Source organism: Primulina huaijiensis, chromosome 11 (assembly GCF_012295235.1).
Source record: "Primulina huaijiensis isolate GDHJ02 chromosome 11, ASM1229523v2, whole genome shotgun sequence".
In the NCBI taxonomy this organism is placed as follows: Eukaryota; Viridiplantae; Streptophyta; class Magnoliopsida; order Lamiales; family Gesneriaceae; genus Primulina; species Primulina huaijiensis.
Genome location: NC_133316.1, coordinates 19,756,823 through 19,782,023, shown reverse-complemented (window position 1 = coordinate 19,782,023; position 25,201 = coordinate 19,756,823). Strand labels below are relative to the sequence as shown.

At 33.9% G+C, this 25,201-nt stretch overlaps 2 protein-coding genes across 2 annotated transcripts; both read right to left on the bottom strand.

Annotated features, from left to right (window-relative positions):
• Positions 1-3,708: 3,708 nt before the first annotated feature.
• Positions 3,709-9,373, bottom strand: LOC140987942 (signal peptide peptidase-like 4). The gene is made up of 15 exons (XM_073456717.1): positions 9,022-9,373; positions 8,751-8,897; positions 7,541-7,699; positions 7,285-7,396; positions 6,824-6,943; positions 6,567-6,718; positions 6,075-6,257; positions 5,855-5,889; positions 5,373-5,535; positions 5,210-5,263; positions 4,924-5,016; positions 4,670-4,812; positions 4,525-4,595; positions 4,307-4,390; positions 3,709-4,236 (listed from the first exon to the last, which is right to left on the bottom strand). Exons 2-15 carry the CDS (start codon positions 8,892-8,894, stop codon positions 4,112-4,114), a joined length of 1,638 nt encoding a protein of 545 aa, XP_073312818.1. The 5' UTR covers positions 8,895-8,897; positions 9,022-9,373; the 3' UTR covers positions 3,709-4,111.
• A 6,531-nt stretch (positions 9,374-15,904) lies between these two features.
• Positions 15,905-23,600, bottom strand: LOC140987802 (U-box domain-containing protein 33-like). Its single transcript, XM_073456462.1, has 9 exons — positions 22,929-23,600; positions 22,449-22,570; positions 22,084-22,205; positions 20,960-21,064; positions 20,316-20,757; positions 20,093-20,230; positions 18,185-18,715; positions 16,595-17,353; positions 15,905-16,283 (listed from the first exon to the last, which is right to left on the bottom strand). The coding sequence occupies exons 1-9, from the start codon at positions 23,227-23,229 to the stop codon at positions 16,101-16,103; spliced, it is 2,703 nt and encodes a 900-aa protein (XP_073312563.1). The 5' UTR covers positions 23,230-23,600; the 3' UTR covers positions 15,905-16,100.
• Between the last annotated feature and the right edge of the window lie 1,601 nt (positions 23,601-25,201).

The window sequence follows — 25,201 nt, the reverse complement described above, 5'->3', positions numbered from 1 at the left end:
CATCCATCTGCATGCGATATATGTTCATGGGGATGGGAAAGATGGAGTGGGACCCACTTCTCCTTCTGTTGGGAAGGTTAAAGACTTCAATGCTTGCTTTTGGCACAGAATTTTATTAATATTAAAACATTATTCTTTTAAATAATAAAGAAACATATAATAGTTTTTTTTAAGAAAAATATATATATAATCTTGCTGTAACAAAAAATTCGAAAAAAGCAAATATTTTTTTTTCTTGTTTATTTAAATATCCAAATGATTTATTTATAAAACCTTTATTGTTATCATTATATTTAAAAAAATGAAACAATGTTTTTATTTAAAAAGAAACATAAAAAGTTATTTTTTAATCAAATGATTCTTCATAAAGGTAAAATACAAAGAGTTTAAGGATATATGAGCCAAAAAAACATTGGTTTTTTTTATATAAGTTGTGTTAAGATTTTGGTATAAGATATACAAAATATTAGTTTGAGATAAAAAGAACAAAAAAGTAATTAACTGAATAAATATATTTAGTACATTTTTAGAAACTTGCAATTCTATTTTCTTAAACGTTGCATCGACTAGTTCTAGTAGATAAAGTTGGTGGACCACGTCTCCACATTATATGACGGATTATTGGTGAGAAAGCTGTAATGTTTGGTGACTGAATTTAATGCACGAAGAAATAATCGAATATTTTTCTGGTAAAATTATTAATTATTGTTTCACTTATTGCCAAGAATTGAGTTGAGAATAGAAATCAACATCTTTTAAATAAAAAATAACTTTGCATATCGTATCCCCATAAAGTCTATAAAAACAAGACTTACAACTTAAATAATAATAATTATTATTATTATCTCAATGTATGTCATTTTATCAAAAATTACCATCGACAATAACAAGAAATAAAACAAGAAATCCAATACGCGTAACAAAAGGAAATCAAATTCATTTTTACCTTTTCTTATTTGATAATTGGTCCTTATTTTTCTTGTGACATTTTTACTATTTTGATAGTTTATATTTTCAAATTTCAATTTTAATTATTTTTATTTCATTTTTTAGCAATTTTAAATATTTTTTTTATGGAGAGTCTGCTACGTATCAATTTATAAAAAAAAAATTTGGTTAAGATACAAGACCAACGGCATTCGGTCTCCTGGTGCATCTAATTGTACCTTAGCATCGAAGGTTTTTTCCCCCACTAAAAGTGAATCTTTTGAAAATTATTTTGAGATGTTATTCTGTAGAGAACAATCATGGCTATTTTGTAAATTCCTAGTTATTGCAAATTATTATTGAAAATTATTGGTTGTCAACCAATGTGTAAGGGCATAAAATTCAATAAATGAATGATAGTTGGGCATCGAAATTCAATTTAATGAACAAATTTAATTTGGCAGCAAATGGATCGGAAACATTATTAATTTAGACGGAGATATATGAATATAGGGTCACGGACCCTTCAGATTTTAGTACACACACATATGTATATTGTTGTGTTGTGAAAAAGCTAGCAATCTCGATTTTGATGATAACAAAATTTGTTGTTGTATTTCTAATATATTTATTCAGGTGTGTAGTTACTAGATGTCAAATTGAGAGATTTGACAAGTTGGAACTCAAATGTAGTCAATATGAAAATCTGGTAAGGTGGAGTATTTTGATGATATCTCAAAAAAATCAGTAATCCAAAATGAATGGGGACCAAAACGGTTGGAAATCCAACTCAATTATCTAGAAATCATATATCGGGTCGGTTGACTGAATTAGGATATTATCGAGGCAAAATGGTAGTCGCAAGATATGACCAACCAAAAATCTTCGAGTCGGATGGCTCGATAGATCAGTTCTGGTATTTTGGTCATATCGATGAACTCAATTATCATAATAGAACGATTCATCATGTGTTGAAAAGATTAGACACAGATCTACAAATCATATTCAAAGGCCAAAGTCAGAATCGAAGCTTAAGAAGCTGATAATTCGATATGAATCTGCTTACTCTGCACAAGTTGCAGAAAGAGTTTCAAAAGTGTACATAGTCCAGTATTCCAAATATATGTCTCTCACATGAACTTGAAATCGAGTGATTCTTGAGTCTTGAAAAGATAAGAGAAAGTGCTACAACTTTCGTGTTTACTACTTTGCACAAAGATCAACATATCAAGATTTATATTCACCGGACCAGACCATGTTTCCCTCAACCGTTTTGCTCATTCACTCAATCGGTTTTGGTCTTGGAGCCAGACCACACCAGCAACTTGCCAGAAAGTCTAATATGATTATTGCAATGTCAGAAACAGTACATAACATTTTCCAACAATCATATTCTCGTGTCTAACATATATATCACTCTTGGATGTTATATATACATCTTGAATATCAAATACGATTTTTTGATGGAGAAATCAAAGCATGAGCAGCCTAAATGACGAAATTAGCTAGAATGAGAGCAAAATCAATGTGTAAGGATGTATTTGAAAGATAAATATATTGTAATGCATTAAATTCTCACACACACGATCAATCACGTTTATACAAGAGAGATGAGATTCAAAGTTTAGATGAGTGATAATCTTTATACAAAAATTAAATATTATTTTTGTAGTTTTGGCATAAAAGATGACAACATTATGCAAATTGTGATATTGCAATCAACAATCGAGCATGCTATGAGTTTCAATTAGACAATAGCTAAGCCAATGACAGTTTTGAGTTTGTACAAGAATCTACCAATTAAAGTCTTCTAGTGAATCTTTCTTAGGTGGGAAAAGAGGTGACATGAGATTTGTTAATCTCTGAACACCTATAAACAAATTTGTGTCTACTTAATTTAATTTTTTTAGATGTATTGTTGAACCATTTTATGTGTCTTTCAAATACCAAAATATTGCATACCAAATATTTGATAAAATGATTCGACCAAAATTATTTTTACTCATTCAACTTACTTATCTGTCAAATCATTTACTAAATATTTAATCGGTTTTTACGATAAATTATTTTAAGTGTCTTCCGATTGGTTTGATAACCAAACTGAATTTAATTTTTCGGTGTTCAATATTTCAAGAACGAACTATTATAGCTCAACGATCATACCTCAATCGATCTTAACGCTAATTGTTTCTAACTTCTACATAATTTGTTAGAAATCATACTATACCACAATAACTTTTGCACCTATGTCAACATTTTACTTCAAAATGCATTGTATATGATATACTACTTCCCTTCCACGAATTTCATACTCATAAATATTTATTGAATTAGAATTTCATACTCACATATATTTTTCGAACTATCCAACTCATTCTAAATTGTACCTTATTTGTTATGATTTATACCATGTACTCAATTTACAAATGANATATACACACACACACTTGTATTCAATTTATGAACTAAATTAGACATGTATTGATCATTCATAGGCCACCAACAAATTCAACCTTTCACACATAAATAGCAATAAACACAAACACATAATTTTCAAGTACATAACATTGTTCATGACCACAACTCCTCCTTATTCACGGTAAAATTCAACATAAACAACAAATACAACAAGCTAGTTCACACCGTAATCAATCCCTAAAAATTGAATTCATTTTTGATTCAAGAACTAATCCCTCGTTATTGAGAATGAACTTGTTATAATTGAGTGCTGCAACACACTTTCAGAAAATCACTCCACAGTGGAAAAAAGACGAGAGATAATAAATTAGGAAAACCAAATCCTATATATTGGGCTTGAAATCAGTATAAAATATGTCTAATTCCTCAATTTATTCTTCACACAACAATCACAAATTTTAGGGGACAAAAACTTAACCCACCTTCCATCCTATGTGGTCTGTTTCAACCTTCAAAATATGTAGTGAACTTCACGTTTTTGAGCTTCGGCTGTTTCGATTACCACCTTCGAGCTTTTAAAATGATTAGTTGGGTCAACACACAGCTCACCTAATCGGCCAATTTACAATCCAAATGGGCTGGGAAAAGTACGAGTTCGATGCAATAAATACACACACAAGTGAAGAAACTGTTCATCAAAGCACCACCAATTTCCCTTCTAATGTATATAGAATGAATATTTTTCTATTAGCAAATTTTAGTATATTCAATTACTGGGTTGTTTTTCATCAGATTGAAGTCGAACGTGGGGGCAAGATCTGCCATCGGGCTCCCCTCGAATCCATAGATGCTTCAGATCGCCTCTCGTCTTCCCCAATGTTATCAATGTACCTAAACACCATGCACCACATCATTTACATAATATATCAGGTGAAAGTTTAAAAGTACCTTTGTAACGTACCTAAGGTAAAAGGAACGATATAAAGTAAGGCCGGTTGACCATGACCATCCATCAAGTTCAAAGCCACATATGTAACCAAAAGACCTATCAAACAAAAATTTATAACATAAGATAACACCTTTTTTCAACAACTAAGATAGATGAGTGCTCTGGTGCAGAAACAGGCTTTGCTAAAAGCCAGCTCGATTTATTATCACGTATCAGAACTAAAATCATACCTAAACCGTAAGCAAGCATTGCCCAGAGGAAGTATCCAGCTTTTAGACTTTTCTTACAGAGCCAGTCGTACCTGCAAAGAGAAATTGAATAGATACAGTTCCTCGATCGATTTTCTTGAGATTCAGCAAGCTCGGGAACACAAACCTGAGAGAAAATGCTACTAGTAGTCCTGGCAAGATGATATCGCCGAATCCAATGATGCTGTATCCGCCCCATGGATCAAACATTCTCGGAATTTTCAATAGCATTGGAATCCCATCTTCTCCACTTCCATCACCACGAGCTACCTACAAGACACAGCGACGAGCTAGTTTTTAGTAGCTTTGAAATTTGAATTGACTTTAACACATCAAGAACAACATTCCATATAATTCTTCAAGATTTATACAACTACTCACCACTATCATTACACTTTTATGGAAGAACCACTTGGAGACGAAGACCCAAAAGATATCGTACATAAAAGCACAACCAAGTAAAACTGTTCCCACCTGTAACATCAAGCAAATATTTGATATCAATTCAAGTGCATGTCAATAAATAGCTCTACGGCACCATATTATCTAATATATTGTGGTCGAACAGTGTCGAAAAAGTGAACACTTACTCCTAACAATTTTGAAAGCATCAAGAAAAAGAAGGATATACACATCAGTTAAGCAATGGACGAGTCCCCACTACTACCTTTAGATTTGGAACTCGTATTATTTGGAGAACGGTGACTATTAATGCAATGCCCTGGTGCAAAGGGAAAGAAAATAAAGTTTTGTTCAGTCCATTGTTCCAAGTCAACATTAATATGAAGACAAATCAAACTAGATAAAAGAAACAGATAAAACATTCTTACGAGTATATCTTGACCAATCCAAGCAAAGGAAACATGGCGGTAAACTGCCCACAAAACAGCAAATGATATGCACAATGGAGAAATAGCGAGTGTCAAATATGAAACGGCTCCGAGAAATGGTACTTTAACGTGGCACTCTGCAGCAGGTCCAAACCATCTGAAACTATATTGAAGGATTGTCATTCCATGAATGAAAAATGCCGTAAATATGTTAGGAAGCGATTACAAAAAAATTATCCCTGACTACACTTTTTATAATAATTATAATTAATTTCTTTTGTGCTTATGAATAATGTTGCAAAGTAGAGCGCTTTATTGTGTAGTGAGCCAGCCACGGAAAGAGTATCTGTCTTAATTAAAAAATGAACATGGGCTTGATGATATAAATAAAATGTCGAAAGATAAAGATACCCTTTAGTCATTTATAATTATTATTATCAAGAACCAAGAATCAACAACACTTTGAAAAATAAATTGCATACCATGATAATAGCGCAACCAGGCAAGTTTGCAATCCCTGTGGGTCAATAAGATTTAAAAAATCAGCTTCTGCTTAAAGTCGTGTGCAAGTACGCACACACAAACATTGCAAGTGTGCCTAGTTTTGGTGAAATTATCTCATAGAGAATGCGGTCCTGTGAATTTGAATGATCTTCTCTACAGGTTGTAAATAACTCTTAAGGTACGCAAAAATAATCGTACCTCTACACCACCAATACAAAATAGAACCACCAGAATCTCAATAAATAAGTGAGACATAAACTTGTAGAGCATGAGCAAGAAACAAGAGGCGATCACAATAAAGCAAACTGCTGATAAAATGTTGATGTCCACAACACCACCCGAATGATGTTTCTCCTTGCTGAGGTATTCATCAGAACCATCCTGCAATTCAAAATAACATAATAGACGCATCAAGAAAATTATACCTTTGATGCTTGTTAAAATTCGATAAATATATTCTAAAATCAACTTTTATATTTATTGATACTATTATCTATCTTTGGTATTACTTATATGTGAATTAAATTATAGGAAAGATTTACTAGCTTCACCTATATAAAAATATAATTATTTTCTAAATTAACAGAGAATAATAAGAGTTTTATACATTATCAAAATTCTGGGAAAAGTGGTTCCTAGCAATGTCATTAGCAGAAGACGATTATTTGCAAGTGTGTGGGTAGGTGTTACCTTTAAGAGCTTGTCCTGCTCAATAGATGCTTCCCTGGCACTCCATGCCGACCAATAAGATGCACATAAGATGGTACCGACAGCCATTAGCCATAAAAACACTTCAGCTACATCAACCAATGGACGATGTGGAGAGTACATTTGAATTGAAACTGAAAAACAAAGGAATGATTTAGAGTGAAACGCGAAGAAACGAACCGCATTCTGACAGATTCTCGAATGGTTGAAAAGAAGAAGAAGAAAGAGATAGATCCTACCATTTGAGCGGTTCCTCATACTTAGCTTCAAGCTTTTTCCTGCATCTTTTGGAAGCATGACAACAGGTATTCCAACAATCACGTCGGTTTCATTTGCTTCACAAACCATCTTGAAGAGCTCTGAAAATTGATTTGATCAAGTGGGAAACGTGGAAAAAAAAAAGATGGAAGATAATAATTAATGCCATAATCTGTTTCCGATTATGGTTTTACCATGATAATTGATTATTTTTAGTATGATGAAGGCTTTAACAACAACCAAGTACAAATATTGAATGATTTTCATATACAATAAATGAATAAGGTAAAAATATGTTTTTCCACCAAAACCTTTTAGCATTTTAGATTTGTCCCAGCTAAATGAATTCCTGGTTCTGCTCCGGCAAAAAGTCCCCACAAAGTTTAACATGAGAAGCTTGAGGAAATTAACTTAAATATTCATTGGTTTGATTATCACTAACCTGTCTGGTTGTTTATGATAAGTAAAGCTGATGCACCAGCAGCTTCAGCAACATTTGCTTTGGTAATGAAACTGCAATTTCCCCGATGCACCAAGATGGCCTCGCCTGTCAGCTACAAAAGAGGGGAAAAAGGGCTGAATGGTGAGGAAAGCAGTAAATAACGACGCCTAAAGAGTTTTTATATTAAAAAAAAAAAAAAATTTGCCCGAGGAACACAAAAGTCATGGTCATAAGCCCTCAGTAAGGAAGAAAGGACCTTATTCTTTGGTACACTGCAACAATCAGGAGGGTCTGCAAGAGAAACTTTAGTCTGGTTGGCGCGCTTCTCTTTGGATTCTAAGGTGAGCCCAAATCGAGCACCGACACCCACGAACTCCGTAATTTCTTCTCCATCAACCCAAATTGGTACTTTTACCTGATGAACATTGGTGCTTTATAGGCTTCATTAGAGCAATATAAGAAGTGTAAAAACCACCCGTAGATTTCAACATAAGAATTTTATAAATTAGCGAAATATAACAAAATTTGCATTGATAAAAGGAAAATTATATTTCCAACCAGGATGGCAAAAGCGATGGTTCTCAGAATTCTAAGCTCTTTTCTTCAGGACTTTCAGAAAAAAAACATAAGCATTATATTCGATAAAACCCCCGAATATTGGCTTCCTAGAAGAACCACCAAACAAGGAAATCAATGAAGGATTAAAGACTTCTTGAACATTTGCAAGGAGGAAATATACTATGGGACATTACGACATTAAAAGCTTCCATAAATACAAGTTCATTTGATGGTTTCTCGCAGAGAAACCCCCTCCTATGAGAAGCTAGAATCTTCCCTCAACTGATTAACAAGTAAAACAAGAACTGAATTTTAATTTGCAAACATAAGTCCCTCCCAACCCCTCAATCTGATATTTTCTTTTCCTCACTTATTCCAAAATCAGACAAGGCGTCAAGATTCATTTTTGCTTTTTTAGTCCAATTAAAACCCATCTATATAACCAAATAAAACAAACTGAGACAAATTTCCTATTTAGTAGAAACAAAAACTTGCCAAATACTCCAAATGATAGCTTTCACCAAGTAATAATGACATTTAACATATCAAACCCAAAAGTCAAAATGATAAATATAGCAAGATTAATTAGAGTAAGTCATTGTTAGAATAGTTAACCGGAGCTCATTCAAATCACTTGTCAAAAATAAAATAAAATAGGTGTACATAATAAAACCCTCCCCAAAACAACCTTCAAAGATATAAGCAAGAAAAAACAAACGATAAATACCCTTTGATTTATAAGCGCCAAAATCGAGAGCAACAATAATCCAAGAATTGCAAGTCAAAAAATAAATTGATCGAGTAAGTACGAGAAATGATTGAACCCAAACAGCCTATTTCCAAAACGCAAAACAAATTGCACAAGGAACAATATTTGATATGGGGAAAAAGAAAAGATTGAGTTTTACCAGCACAAAATTGTTATCACAACCAGGCCTCTTCGGAGCAACGTCATCCTGATGAACTATGTCACCAGCAGACACCACAGAACTACATAACAACACAGCCACTGCACAGAAAGAACAGTAGAGAGCTCTGTTCCTCAACTCCATCCACTGAAGACAACAAAAAAAAAAGGCCGTAGAAATCGTAAAATAAATTATTGGTTTTCCAATATTGTGATGTGGAAGGTGGGGACAACAAGCGGTGCATTATGAGCATATATGCAAACGAAAATACCAGAAAGAGAAGGCAAATGGTTAAAGGGCTGTTTGGCTATCCCTTTTCCTCTCTTATTTCACTTTTCGTACGTTGTCACAACAGTATTGCCGAGATGTAACCGTGGATCTATTTCTCCCTTAATTTCTCAATGAAACCCTTCAGAGATTCGGAGTGACGCGTGCAAAACAAGCAATCAAGAATGAAACGCGCCGCCTGCTGGTGAGGAAAAAGGCTGAGCGATCACACCGGCTAAGCCCGTGATTATCTCCGTCTTTAGCCGTACGGATAAGGCCTGGACACTAAATACTGACTGGAATTATAGGTAACTGTAAGTGATCCACTGGATTCAGCCGCCGTGCACCCAGCTCGTGTCTCCAGATTGATTGGTCCATAACACGAGGAGTCAAACTCGCGCATATATACTTCAAAAATAAAAATAAAAAGAACCTGGTCATAGTTTTATGGGAAATATATTAAATTAAATTATTTGTATAACTAAAATTTGAGAAAAAAAATTCCTCAAAAAAAAACGATTGACAATTTGTTGAGTAATTCCACTTAAAAAGTTAACATTGTAAAGGATGAACAAAGAGGAATAATTTATAAATCCCATTTGTCCAAATTGAGCCTGGGAACAAATGCTTGTTGCTATCTAGTCTAGGATACTAAAAGATCCAATGATTAATTTTATTTTCTTTTTTCTTTTACAATAAAGTACACTCTTTCAGGCAATGAACTTAGCATCAATTTTTGTACAACAGAACACAATCAATCCAAAAAGGAATTACATCCACTCCATCTGCAAGAGTCTTTGTTCCAGTACAGGGTGAAAAAGCAATAAATCTAATTCAAATTATCATGAAATTATTCAATCCAAAAAGGAATATGACCCAAAAAGGAATATGACATCTTCCCGACATGGGAATAATAGCTGAAATAAATACAAAATTGTTGAAAAATAATATTTAAAATGTGTGTATTGAATATTTGAATGTTGAATATTTGAATGTTGAAAATTAGGTAAAATTAGGTGTTGAATATTGAAATTTTTGTGTGATGATGAAGGTAATGATGTAATTTATTTTTGGATTATTTGTAAAAATTTTCTATAAATAGATCTCTCATTTGTGAAGAAAAACACAATTGAGTTGAGAGAAAAATATTATAAAGTGTGTAGTGTGATAATTTTGAGAGTTTGAGATTTTTACTTTTTACCGTAAATTTTTACTTTTTCACAACACGTTATCAACACGAAGCTCTAAAAGTCCTCCATATTTTTCCAAGCTCCAAAACAGAAGAAAAAGGTAACAAAAGTAATAATATTTATTTTATTGTTTATTTATTTATTGTTTATATATTTACTATATAATATAATGTTATTATAAATAATAAAATAAATTTTTCAAAAAACTTGTTATAAATTCTGGGAGGATGTTAAGACGACATCCCACACTCCCGGTAAGGGATACGACAAGTATAAAAGCCTATAAGATTTTTAAACAAAATATCTTATGACATTTCATTATAATAATGTGATATAATATACATAATTATTTAAAAATGACTAATATTATATACATCATATTATTACCATAAAATTATACAAATACATACATTTATTTTTTGAACACCAACGGTCATAAACGGTAACAAAACGGCTAGTTTTTACCCTATAAATATGATCTCACAAACACATTCAATCACTCCAACTTTCTCTTCTTCTCTAAAAATTATTCTTCATCAAATTTTCGAAGAAAAAAAAGAAGATGGCTTTTTCAAGGTTATTTTTAATTATTTTGGTTATCATACTCACGAGGCTTGTATTTATCGAAGAATATACTTCTCGTGTGTTTTCTTTATTTTTACGAATGCTTGTATTTGTTGTTTATCCATTACTTTGTATTGTAATATTAATTAACTAATAAAATACATCGTAATTTTTTTTAGTAGCACCATGTCAAACTTGGCAAAACTCGAATTCATTGCTCTTGATATTACGGGGAAAAATTATATGCCATTGACTCTCGATGTAGAAATGCATCTTGAGTCATTAGGTCTAAATGAGACCATAAAAGAAAATGGCATATGCACATCACAAGAAAAGGCAAGAGCCATGATATTTTTGCGTCGACATCTCGACGACGGATTAAAATGTGAATATCAGATTGAAAAAGATCACATGGTTTTGTGGAAGGGATTAAAAGAAAGATTTGAACATATAAGGGAAGTTATACTTCCGACCGCCCGGGATGAATGGAATACGTTGAGATTCCAAGATTTTAAGAAAGTCAGTGATTACAATTCAGCGATGTATCGAATAATCTCGCAGTTAAAATTTTGTGGACATGAGGTTACAGAATCGGAAATGCTTGAAAAAACATTTTCCACGTTTCACGCATCAAATATAACTCTACAACAATAATATAGAGTGCGTGGATTTGCGAGATATTCTGAACTCATCGCCTGTCTTCTCGTGGCGGAAAAGAATAATGAGCTGTTAATGAGAAATCATCAGTCCCGACCCACTGGATCATCAGCATTTCCAGAAGTAAATGCTGTAAGTAAAAATGAATTTAAACCTGGAAACCAAAATCAAATTCAAAGACAAGGTTTTGGTCGAGGTCGAGGTCGAGGTCGAGGTCGAGGTCGTGGACGTGGACGTGGAATTGGTCGTGGTCGTGGTCAAGGCCGTGGTTTTTAAAACAATAGAGATATTTATTTTTATAACTCATCTCAAAAGGGCGTCACGAACCACCCACAGAAAAGGCATCATGAGAACATGAGTGTTAATGAAAATCACTCAAAAAGATTTGAAAGTTCTTGTTTCAGATGTGGTACTCCAGGACATTGGTCCCGTATTTGTCGAGCCCCCGAGCACCTTTGTAAACTTTATAAAGAATCATTAAAGGAGAAAGAAAAAGAGACCAATTTTACTAAACACAATGAACCTTTGAATAATTCAACTCATTTTGATGCTGGAGATTTTCTGATTGATTTCTCATACAATGACCAATTTGCTGGTGGAATAGATATGTAAAAAAAATTTATTTTTCCATGTACTTGTATGATAATATTTTATCGTGTGTTAAATTTTTAAATATGTATTGTATTGTATTTTATTTTTATAAATATATTGTCAGTAATTTTATTTCATTGCACATTTTTTTTGAAGTTCAAATATGGAAAATTCTATGAACCAAGCTGAAGTTTGCATACCTGATAGTGGTACAACGCACATTATCCTCCGAGATAAAATATATTTCTTGGAACTAAAACCAACAAAAACAATGGTGAATACAATATCAGGTCCTGTAGACTTGATTAAAGGATGTGGTAAAGCACAATTTTTGTTACCTAATGGTACAAAATTTTTGACCAATGATGCTTTATATTCACCACAATCGAAAAGAAATTTGTTGAGTTTTAATGATATATATTCCCATGGGTATGATACTCAAACAATGAATGAAGGGAATGAGAAATATATGTGTCTTACCACATATAAATCAGGAAAGAAATATATGATTGAAAAACTACCAATGCTCCCTACTGGATTGCATTATACACATATAAGTCCCATTGAATCAAATATGGTAGTTGATAATTCTTCAATATTAACCAATTGGCATGATCGATTAGGACATCCTGGTTCAACAATGATGCGAAGAATTAGAGAAAATACAGATGGTCATCCGTTGAAAGACCAGAAGATCTTTCAGAATAATAAGTTTCAATGTAAAGCATGTTCTCTTGGAAAACTTATTATAAGACCATCACCAGCCAAAATCCAAACTGAATCACCAATGTTTCTTGAACGTATTCAGGGTGATATTTGTGAACCAATCCATCCACCATGTGGACCATTCAGATACTTTATGGTATTGATTGATGCCTCCAGCAGATGGTCACATGTATGTTTATTGTCAACTCGAAATGTTGCATTTGCAAGATTACTTGCTCAAATAATAAAATTGAGGAATCAATTTCCCGATTATACAATCAAGAAAATTAGACTTGATAATGCTGGTGAATTTACTTCCCAGACTTTCAATGATTATTGTATGTCTATGGGAATCATTGTTGAGCATCCTGTTGCTCATGTACATACTCAAAATGGATTGGCTGAATCATTGATTAAACGTCTGCAAATGATTGCTAGACCAATGATTATGAAAACAAAGCTCCCTATTTCTATATGGGGACATGCAATTTTACATGCTGCTTCATTAATTCGCATCAGACCAAGTGCATATCATAAATACTCCCCATTGCAGCTTGCATTTGGTAAAGAACCAGACATTTCTCATCTGAGAATTTTTGGATGTATGGTGTATGTGCCTATTGCACCACCTCAACGAAAGAAAATGGGACCTCAAAGAAAGATTGGAATTTATATTGGTTATGATAGTCCATNAAACAAATTGAACAAAGTCATGATGTCGTAAAACGCCTGAAGCATGGAAGGCCAGTCAATTCCAAGGATAAAAATCCTTGAAAAAGAAAATTCATAGAGAAACACAATGATCACAAAATAGAGAATGATGTTCCTGAAGAAACACATGATGATCACAAAATAGAGAATGAAGTTCCTGAAGAAACAAATGATGATGAAAATGTTCTGTCAGAACCACAAACTGACGAGAATCATGAAATCTCTATTAATTATATTAATACTGGAAAAATATGGAACCGAAAAGATATAGAAGAAATTGATGATATATTTTCTTATAATGTGGCAATCGACATCATAAATGATAATGAAGATCATGAACCAAAATCTTTTGGTGAATGTAAAAATCGGCAGAATTAGATAAAATGGAAAGATGCCATCCAGATTGAATTGGATTCGCTAAATAACCGTAATGTTTTTGGACCTATAGTCCTTACACCTGAAGGTGTAAAACCTGTTGGATACAAATGGGTTTTTATTCGAAAGCGAAATGAGAAAAATGAAATAGTAAGATATAAAGCTCGACTTGTTGCACAAGGTTTTTCTCAAAGGCCTGGAATTGATTATGAAGAAACGTATTCTCCTGTGATGGATGCAATTACGTTTCGGTATTTGATTAGCTTGGCAGTATCTGAAAATTTAGAAATGCGTCTTATGGATGTTGTTACAGCCTACTTATATGGATCACTTGATAGTAATATATATATGAAAATCCCTGAAGGATTTAAGATGCCTGAAGCACAAAGTTCAAAACCCAGAGAATGTTATTCTGTGAAATTACTAAGATCATTATATGGGTTGAAGCAATCCGGCAGAATGTGGTATAATAGGCTAAGTGATCACTTGATGAAAAAGGGATATGTAAATAATTCAATATGCCCTTGTGTTTTCATTAAGAAAACAACATCCGGATGCGTAATTATTGCTGTATATGTTGATGATTTAAACATCATTGGAACAAATAAGGAAATTCAAGAAGTTGTGTCATACTTGAAAGAAGAATTTGAAATGAAGGATCTTGGAAAAACCAAGTATTGTCTGGGTTTACAAATTGAACAAAAAGAATGTGGAATATTTGTTCACCAGACAAATTATACAGAAAAGATCCTTAAACGTTTTAATATGGACAAATCAAATCCTTTAAGTACTCCAATGGTTGTTAGATCATTAAACATAGAAAAGGATCCATTCCGTCCATGTGAAGATGATGAAGATATTCTTGGTCCAGAAGTACCATATCTAAGTGCTATCGGTGCCCTTATGTATCTTACAAATTGTACAAGGCCTGATATATCTTTTGCCGTAAATTTATTGGCAAGATTTAGCACATATCCAACAAAGAGACATTGGAACGGAATTAAACATATATTCCGTTATCTACGAGGAACGACAGACTTGGGACTTTTGTATTCAAAAGATGCTAATCCAAGTATAATTGGTTATGCCGATGCTGGATACTTATCTGATCCACACAAAGCACGTTCTCAAACTGGATATGTATTTACTCGTGGAGGCACTGCAATTTCTTGGCGTTCACAGAAACAAACACTTGTAACAACTTCATCAAATAATGCCGAGATTATTGCACTACATGAAGCAAGCCGTGAATGCGTGTTGTTAAAATCAATGACTCAACATATCCAAATCTCATGCGGATTATCATTCGACGAGAAGCCTGTGATACTATATGAAGATAATGCTGCATGTGTTGCTCAAATGAAAGAAGGATACATAAAAAGCGACAGAACTAAACATATTCCTCCTAAGTTCTTCGCATTCACCAAGGAGCTTGAGAAGAATAAATGTATTGATGTTCGTCACATTCAATCAAGTGAAAACTCATCAGATCTCTTCACAAAGGCACTTCCTACGACAATATTCAGAAAGCACATATATAATATTGGGATGCGCAATCTACGAAATTTGTGAAGAATTGTTCGTGTCAACATGAGGGGGAGTTTACGTGACTGCACTCTTTTCCCTTACTATGGTTTTTATCCCAATGGATTTTTCCTAGTAAGATTTTTAACGAGGCAGTATAAAAACACGTAATGAAGACAATCATTATGATCATCATCACAAGGGGGAGTGTTGAAAAATAATATTTAAAATGTGTGTATTGAATATTTGATTGTTGAATAATTGAATGTTGAAAATTAAGTAAAATTAGGTGTTGAATATTGAAATTTTTGTGTGATGATGAAGGTAATGATGTAATTTATTTTTGGATTATTTGTAAAAAATTTCTATAAATATATCTCTCATTTGTGAAGAAAAACACAATTGAGTTGAGAGAAAAATATTATAAAGTGTGTAGTGTGATAATTTTGAGAGTTTGAGATTTTTACTTTTTACCGTAAATTTTTACTTTTTCACAACAAAAATAAGTATTCCCAGTCTCAAAAGTTTATTTCATCCTTGGACAATTTGTTCTTGACATTCAAAGGATGATCAGATCAATTTGCCCTTCGGTACCGAGTATATTACAATTGTTGCATCTGAATTCCAAAGAAAAAAGAAATACAACCCAAAACGAATCCCCAACCGTCTTATTTTCTATCATATTTCTTAGCAATCAAATAAACTTGTACCAAAATGATACTCGACAAACATTTGATCAACAAAACAAGAAAATATTTACAATGCCTCAATGTTGATGCAGCCACTCTTGTATCGCTGAGCGGAGAGCATGGTTAGGCACGACGTTGTTGTGCGGCAGCGTGAGGTTTGTCATGGGGGATGTATCGTGTCCACTCTCCAGCCAACCTTTGAGTGCTTCCGCCTCGTAGGTGAACCCATCAGCTGCAACCACCGGATCTTGCATGATTTCCTGCAAACACCAACGAAAACCAACATATATTTGGCTTAGACTACGCTTTACTAACATAGATAGGACATTTACTCGCTATCGAAGGCGGACTGAAACAGCTTGAAGAGGCATATTATATCTTATTGATATTGTTCTATTTCAATAAGCTCGAGCTTTTCTAGTTGGTGCTAAATTCAACAATTACACATTAAAAAATCTGAGGTGAAAAATCCCTGGCTGCTAATGTGCAAGAGCAACTCTATATGTACCCAATTACTCAAGAACTCATAGCCAATATTAGAGGAATATTAGAAACTAAAAATTATACCAACCTGAAAGATGGGGCAAACAAAATAGGATGGAATCTGGCAATATTCTTCAGAACCAACCCGAAAAGATGAAACACCACTCGACACTCTCATTGGCTCAAGAACCCTCCACACCTCAGTATAAAGATCAGGTCGACCCTTACGGTTTATGTCAGCACAACTTATAGCCAGGTGAGCCAACTGTTTTGCCTGCACAAATGGCCAATCCCCAGCTGTTGAATCCAGCAAATCTTTCAAATTTTCCTTATCTAATGCATACTGAACTTCTTTAACTATTCCTAATGCTTGTCTTCCAGTTAACAGCCGTAATAAAATGATACCAAATGAATACACATCCGACTTTGAAGTGATCTCTCCTGTTGCAAGAAACTCAGGGTCCATGTACACGAAAGTTCCCTTTGGATCAGTTCTGCAAAATAGTGTATTGTTGCCTGAAAATTCCTCTCGGGGGAGGACTCGACATATTCCAAAATCGCCAAGTTTGCTGACAAAGTTGGCATCGAGTAAAATATTAGCGGGTTTCAGATCACCATGGATGACTCCCCGGGGGCGGCAAGAATGTAAAAAGATGAGAGCCGAGCATATCTCGGCAGCAATGCGGATTCTAGTTTGCCATGTCAATGGTGGCGTATTGTTCTTGCAGTTGAGACGATCTTCGAGGCTACCATTTGGAAGATACTCGTAAATGAGAGCCCAAGTTTCTGGGCAGGCTCCTATCAAAGTGACAATATTCGGATGCCTCAACTTGCTCAAGATATTTACCTACGTAAGATTATGAGAACTAATACGTAAAAACTTAATTCGCATAAAGATTATAACTTTTGCATGGTAAGACATGTGGAATTTAAAGAGTAAAATGCCAACAAGAAAGTTCCAAAAAATCTCCCACAATAAAACATTGTAATATGCCAACATAGCCAAGATATTTTCCAATAATAGAAGGTAGTCCACCCGAACCCCTGAAATATTAGAGGATTTTATTATATAGATAATTATAAACCTTTTATCAAAATCTATTGTGGGATGGCATTATGACATTTGGTTTTATACATAGAACACCCCTTTCTCACATCAAATATGAAAACAAAAATTTGAGCAGAATACAAGTAGCGGTTAAGAAGTACTTTCTACATTCAGATCTATTTTTGGTGGTCATTTAAAAGAGCTAAAATTTTTTGGCGAACTAGTCAGGCAATTCTCAAGTCAAGAAGCTTCACAAACCTAAAGCTGTGATAATAACATATGCCAGATATAGCTACATGATGAATTAATAAAAATATATAGCTACATTAGAAGTGGAAATGAGCGTCGAAAGCATTCATTCTAAGGTTCTTTACCATAACTTCCAACAAAAAGAAGGAAAAGAATTAAAGCGATCAATCCCCACGCGGATAAAAAAGAGTGTGATGAGATGACGAAGCATTTTTTTTTTCAGAAATAAAAAACATTTCTTCTCACAAAAGTTGATGTTTAGTGGGCTTTTATAGTTTCATAAGCGTAAAAAAATGTCAGCCAAGAGCCCAAAAATTATGGCTTTAGAGCTTCCGTTTCAGCTCTTATTCAAATATTTTTTTTAAAAGAACAAATTCTTACCTCCTGTTGAAATTCAAGAGGCCCTTGCAGGCTATCCAGATGCAGCATCTTTATTGCAACTTGAGTGTTCCGAAGCTTCCCTTTATAGATACTTCCATAGCCTCCTTCACCGATCTTCATCGCTTGGTTAAAGTAGTCCGTTGCCTCTTCAATTTCTGGAAAAGAAAATTCAGAAAAGAAGTGGGATACAGATGAGCTTGACGCCTCCTCCGATTGGTTTTTCCTGAGCTCCTCAGCTGCCCGCAGAGCATGATCTAGCTTCACTTGCAAGTCATCTTTTTCCGTCTTGTATTTCTGCAACAGGCCAACAGCGGAGAACATTTTTCCTTCCAACTCCTCCACCATCTTGTCAGAATCTGCCATCTGGCTCTCCAGGGAGGATTGCTGTTCTTGGGCGGATCGGAGCTCTTCTGAGACTTCATCCAGTTGGCGTTTCGTGATTTCAATTTCCAACTTGCCTCGTGCTAGATTTTCTTCGATCTCTCTCCTGCGTCTGAGCTCCTCGGTATACATGGCTTCAGATACCTTGACCTGTGATGTGATCACAATAACATCAGGTCTCCGGTAATGTAATTCATCAGAACACTTTGTAGCAAACTACTGCGAAAGGGACGATTTATATTTGAAATCTGAATTTTAATACAATATAATATTTTACAACTATCTAGGGGGAAGCTTTGATTAAGGAAAATATTTTCAATTTAGATGGAAAAAAATGGTAAAATTTTAGGTTGGTTAAAGGGCCTTACATGGATTTCAAATCTAATTATTAAAAATATATTACATGTATTTTTGTTGTTTAGAAAATTAAGATCATGTACTTCAAATTTACTCTTATATGTTTATATAATATTTCATATTAATTAAAATGAATTTCAAATCCATCTAATTCATCATAATAATAATAATATATAAATAAGTAAGATACAAATTTAACATTTGATTTATTGTTTTATTGTTAACAATAAAATTATAATCGTTAACTGACCAATGTATACTAACTCTAAGTAGACCTATCGTTAACTGACCAATGTATACCAACTCTAAGTAAACCTAGTTACGGTCCGGGTTCGGTATGGGTCAGAAAAATCCCGACCTTTAAACGGCCGCGAGGTCCGGGTCAAGGAACCTACAGTTCAGGCCCATGTCCGGGTCCGGTTAACCTTCGGTTGCGAGTCCGGTTTGACTATTTTTTAACTTTTTAATTTAAAAAAATTGAAAAAATGGATAAATATTTCTTTATTGGCAAAAACTTGTGTGAGACGGTCTCACGGGTCGAATTTTGTGAAACGAGTCTCTTATTTGGGTCATCCATGAAACATATTACTTTTTATGGTAAGAGTATTACTTTTTATTGTTAATATCAGTAGGGTTGAACCGTCTCACAGATAAAGATTCGTGAAACCGTCTCACAAGAGACCTATTCTGCTTTATTTAAATACTTTGACTAGCATGTAGAAGTATAAAATTATGAATTACAATTTAAGAGATATGCTTCTCATTTTTTAGTCTTGCAATTCTTTCTTTTTAACTAAAATTTCGACGTGGGACAATGAATATTACCCTAATTTTCATCTCTAATAATAATTTTAACATAGAGACATTATTTGCACAACGGTCATTCCATTTTAAATTTTTTTAAAAAAAATTAATATGATCCGTCGACCCGCCCGTTTGAGAAGTTTTCTACCCGTAGCCAGACCGCCCTAAGTCATTCCTGGTCATGGTTTCAAGTCAAACCCATTGACCCGATTAACCGATCCTTAGACCACAGGCCGGTTCGGGTGGGTCAGACCCTGGGCCTTGGCCAGGTCTAACTCTAAGCAACATCTTTACAAAGAGAGAATATAGAAAACATCAATACAAAAGAAAATGACGGAAACAAAGGGAAAGTGGTTGAAATGTTACTCGGTGAATAGCATCAATGGCATCCTTTTCAGCTTTTTTCCGTCTAATTGATTCCTCAGACACTTCTCTCTGAGAACTTTCTGCTTCAGCTAAAAATTGCTCAAGCTTGGCATGAAGTTCATCGTTCATATTCTCTTCCTGATGAAGTTTATCAACTAATGAATATAGATACAAATACAGCGTTAAAATTACTGCTAAAAAAGNTATATAACAAAAAACTCACTTTTAGTGGTGGTGATGCACTTGTTTTTGGAGTGGATTTGAGTTCTGGTGCTGCAGAGGAGTGACAATAATCTCTGTTAGTTTGCTCAAACATAGGTGACTCAGAACCAAGTACACTCCCCTCCCTATTTTCACTGGATGACGTTGAAAAGCGTGACTCTACTGGAGGGCTACTCCTCAAGACACTATCCCAATCAATGGTCCCTTCTGGATTGCTACGTGGAGATGCACCTCCAGAGCCGGAGGACAGTGCAGATGGTTGCTTCCGATGATTGACGGACTTGAACCTACGGTAGTCCAGTAACGAGCCCCATGAATTTCCCCGACCCTTTTTCCCTTCTGCAGCTGAGAGTGATCTTAAGGCCGGTGTGGTCTCCATATTGGAAATTGCTTGAAAAGGTGGAGAATATGCCTCTCCATTAACACCCCCCAACTTACTTTCCCTGTATGATTTTAAATCGCAGAATAATTCATCAAAGATGATGGTAATAAGTCTTATCAATTAGAAATCAAACATTGAACCAATGTGCTGCAAAATATTTTGCCAATAGTTTGGATTCGGAATCGAATGTCATCACTTCTCTATACTTTCAAACAGAAATTCAGAAAGAGCACAGATTATGATAGTTGTTACGTACTGCGTACCTAGTATTTATAAGGTTTCCTTTGCATACAAACCAAATGTGACAGAAAGGAGGTGCATCTCGGCTCACGTGGATTGCTTTCCTGGATCTGGGTCTCGTCATTTTGCTGCAAGGTTCAACATAACTGTAAACGGACGCGCTGATGGAGTAGGTATAGGAGGAACAAGTGTATCTTAATGTGCAGAAAAACATGAAGCCACATAGGGATACATTATCTGCCATCAACTTTTAATGTCTACAGGAACTAACCAGTTGCTACAAGTACAAAGAGTATACTGATTAACAGAAAACAGAAGTGTTCTACAGTTCCCATCAAAGAGAGTCTGCTAAACTGCAGTCTCTTTCCCTTGAATGAAAGGACCAGTTTTCAGAAATTGTAAAGCTATTCTCCTGAGGCCCAACCCAATTAATCAGTAGCACTCATGAGTCACGCTAGAAAGTGGCAAGCAGAAAATATAGATTTTGAACAATCATTAACAAGTACAAACTTTCTCGCATGATTAACCGTGAGTGTAACATATAATATGCTAATCACCCTTCATCAGGCTTTCTGTGCCTTGCATTAAAGTACAAACGATAACTGAGCCATATTTCACGAGGTTGGTGTTTTAGAAAAAGTGGTTTCCACCATTATACAAGGTAATGATGTCAAAAGTTTTCCTTTATGTTAAGCCAGTCTTGCAAGGCAGTTTTTGGGCGTTAATCCTGAACCTACATCCCCAATATTTCGGCTTGCTCATGAATAGATGGGTTACAACTATTGTTAAATAGTATAATTATACTCTAGCTTTCTACTCTATCTACAAACCAACTGCACTAACAGTTCCTTGGGTCAAACTTAATACCTTTTCATCAAAATCTCAGCCGCAAGCAAGACTCTACAACAACTCAGCTTGCATTTACTCCACATTCAAGCATATTGCAAAATTAGTTAAGTTGCTAGGGAAATTCGTCTAAACTACTTATAAACAGGTAACAACTCCCTTCCACAATGTCGTGGGAAGCTACAGCTTCAGTTACCAGTGTATGTATTACAAGTAGTAAGATGGCAATCACAAAATAATTACATAAATTAGAAAGGTTTTTTTTATTCGCACTAACAATCACGATATCATGACATTGTACCTAGAATAAGATTTATTTGCTGCAGCTCCCATGACTAGCCACTTGATATGATGATCATATATGAGCTGCACAATACCCTTCTCAATAGACTTCATCTCTGTACATAGTTTCTCGGCTCGTACCTGAATACGATCAAACAGAATAGAACTGAAAGTCAAGTTATTGGGGGGTGAGAGGATTAAACTACAATGAAAATAGCACCAAAGTTGGATTTTTATTAAGAAGGATTAAAAAAACAAGGTCCATGAATACATCCTTGGCTGTTATATGTTCATAGTGCGAGTGTGAGATTTCTATGACAAAGTAACATAATAACTGAAGAAGACAATGAAATTCTTTGGAAATATTTCAAAAGAGGATAGTACCCCTGCTCTCTCACAAACTCGAATATACTTGTCCAAAGTCTTCTGCAACTGTTGTCTCTCATCTTCATGATATGCTTTCACTTGTTCTTCTTCCAGAAGGCTTATTGGCATTGTGGTACCCACTGTAAACCAAGAAGCAACACACTTACAGTTATAGAAATCAACACAATATATTACAAGATTTCTCAATCAAATTTTTTTTTAAAAAAAAAAAACAAATTTAACAGCAATTTTTAAATATGTTCCTAGTGTCATGGATATACCCCCCACAACCACAACAGGTTCATGAATCTCAAGCCGGAACGATTCCATCACTCATAATTTCTCGAAGAATCAAAATTCAAGCAGATCAATAATCAGTAATTTTCATACAGATAATTAATAATCACACACAAGTTGAAACTAAATCAAAATCCCACGACCAAACACCAAATAAACATAAAGGAAATGCTAAAGCCAATAATTTGTCAAAGTACTAACACATGGGCATTTTTTGAGCAGGCTGATGAACATGAAGTATGCAGATTTTCATCCCTTTACAATTATCCACCGCATAAGTCAAAACTGCGCCACCCTCCTCCACATCTTTTCCCAGAGCCACAAACAAAACTTCTTCCTCCACCACCTCAGACGGTGGCGCTACTGTCTCCACCTCCTCCGCAATTTCACTACCATCACGTCGGCCACTCGTCCTGGCTCCACTTTCCAAATTCATCAGAGTAATATTCATCTCTGAGCACCTTAATGTGCTAGTGGGCAATGGAATTTCCACCACGGCCATCTCAACAACCCTTTAACATCAAACTTCAGCTAGCGGAAATCCAAAAAGGATTATGCCCAGAAAATTAAATCTTGGTAGGTGGATGGTTGTTTCATCTCAAGAACCCTTTAACATCAAACTTCAGCTAGCGGAAATCCAAAAAGGATTATGCCCAGAAAATTAAATCTTGGTAGGTGGATGGTTGTTTCTGCAAAAGGGATGGCTTGTCTTGTGGTATATAGCGTTATACGACGACTATTATTTACGGACAGATAGATTTACGATGACCGAATCAGTAAAAGGGAGGATTTGTTGGGAAATTGCATAAGAAATTCTTGGAGTGAGGAATGATAGCTGTATGTCAACATGATTTTGATTTTGATTTTGATTTTGATGTCAATGTCAATGTCAATCTCCTACGGCAGTGAGACTGCTCGTAAATGACACAGTAACTGTATTGATGGAAAGAAAAAAAATCTCATGTGAGTTATATATATCCGATCCATTCGTCAAAATTATTGATTTTTGTTATAAATATGACACTTGAGTGCAGATATAATCGAGGTTACATGACTTGGGATGATTTGGTAGAAAATATTAGTTTCATATTAAATAAATTTTTATATAAATCAAGAGACCATAGTTAGTATTTAGGGATCGTGACACATGGGGTCCCATAAATGGAAAATTGAGTTTTTTAAATTTTAAAATAAAAATTATTGATTTTTCAAATTAAAATAATATGAAAAGAAATATAATTAAAAAAATATAGAATATAAAGTTAGGTTGGTAAAATGTTTATCTAGAAAAAAAGCTTCAGCAAGATATCAATAGTTATTATTTTATGGGTTTTAACTTTAATTAATAATATAGATATATTATATACGAGTAAGTCGTGGCACACATAATATATACGTTTTATAAAAGAATGAAAGAAGACGTTGGTAGTTTATTTAAAATGAAAGTTATCAATTTATGAAACTGAAATGATATGAGAAAAAATGGGGATGCAAGAGAAATGTGACAATGAAATTCAATAGTTAAAATATTTTTTAGAATTATTAAAAAAAGTTTCATCAGCGTACTAAAAATTTAATTATTTTAAAGGCTTTAACTTTAACTAATAATATATACACACACTATACTACATTTTATAGTGCTTATATAATTATTTTTTCGTTTAATATTTTTTATTGGTAGAATTTGACATGATATTTTTTTTATTTTCATTGTTCGTTGTTTTATGCAGACTCTCGGCTTAATTTATTTTTTTAAAGTTATTTGGGATAGTTATAAAAATAATTATTTAATTAATTAGAAATATATATTGTCTACTTTGTGAAGAGTTTTTATTTTTGTTGGATAAATTATTAGAAAAAAAATTAATTAAAAATAAATAAGGTTGTTAGATTGAAATATATTCATTTTCGGGTTCGTGGATAAAGGTTGTTCTAATATAATCTCACTTATAACTGAGTCGATACCCGATTAAATTTATGTGTGTGTGTGTGTGTGTGTGTTTATGCATATATATTTATTAATTCTAATATGTTTTTGTTGAATGATAATAGTTGAATGAAATGGAAAAAAATCTGTATAGTGTTGACTTTATTTTTGTTGGATGATGATGTTGGGATAAATTATTCATAAAATTTTGTAATTTATTCTATAATGTTTAGTTCACTTATTTTTATTTTTGATATTTTTTCTTATTGTTCTCTTAATAATTTGGTAAATATCAATAGTTTCATCGAAATAATTCAAATTTCAAAAAAATACAATTGTAAACGATAATAAGTTATTTGATTATGATATGAATATTCAATCATCCGACTGATATATGAATGAAGATGAATGTGTATATAATAAATGAGGATAAGGATGAAAGATATATAATTCTAGCCAAATTCGATCTACTGACATTCCTATAATACTAGTGACCTTTGTCACACGTTACGTGCCTATATGTGATATACATCAAAGTTAGTTACTC

Bases quoted from the DNA above. Each gene is read 5' to 3' on its own strand.
- LOC140987942 (XM_073456717.1), bottom strand. From the start codon at position 8,894: ATGGAGTTGAGGAACAGAGCTCTCTACTGTTCTTTCTGTGCAGTGGCT. The intron at 6,719-6,823 runs GTAGGATCTATC...TTTGTTTTTCAG, and splicing joins TATGAGGAACCGCTCAAATG to TTTCAATTCAAATGTACTCT. The intron at 5,017-5,209 runs GTAGTAGTGGGG...TTGATGTTACAG, and splicing joins TACGAGTTCCAAATCTAAAG to GTGGGAACAGTTTTACTTGG.
- LOC140987802 (XM_073456462.1), bottom strand. From the start codon at position 23,229: ATGGCCGTGGTGGAAATTCCATTGCCCACTAGCACATTAAGGTGCTCA. The intron at 22,206-22,448 runs GTACTATCCTCT...GATCGTATTCAG, and splicing joins GAGTTTGTGAGAGAGCAGGG to GTACGAGCCGAGAAACTATG. The intron at 17,354-18,184 runs GTAAGAATTTGT...AATCTTACGTAG, and splicing joins CTCTTGAATTTCAACAGGAG to GTAAATATCTTGAGCAAGTT.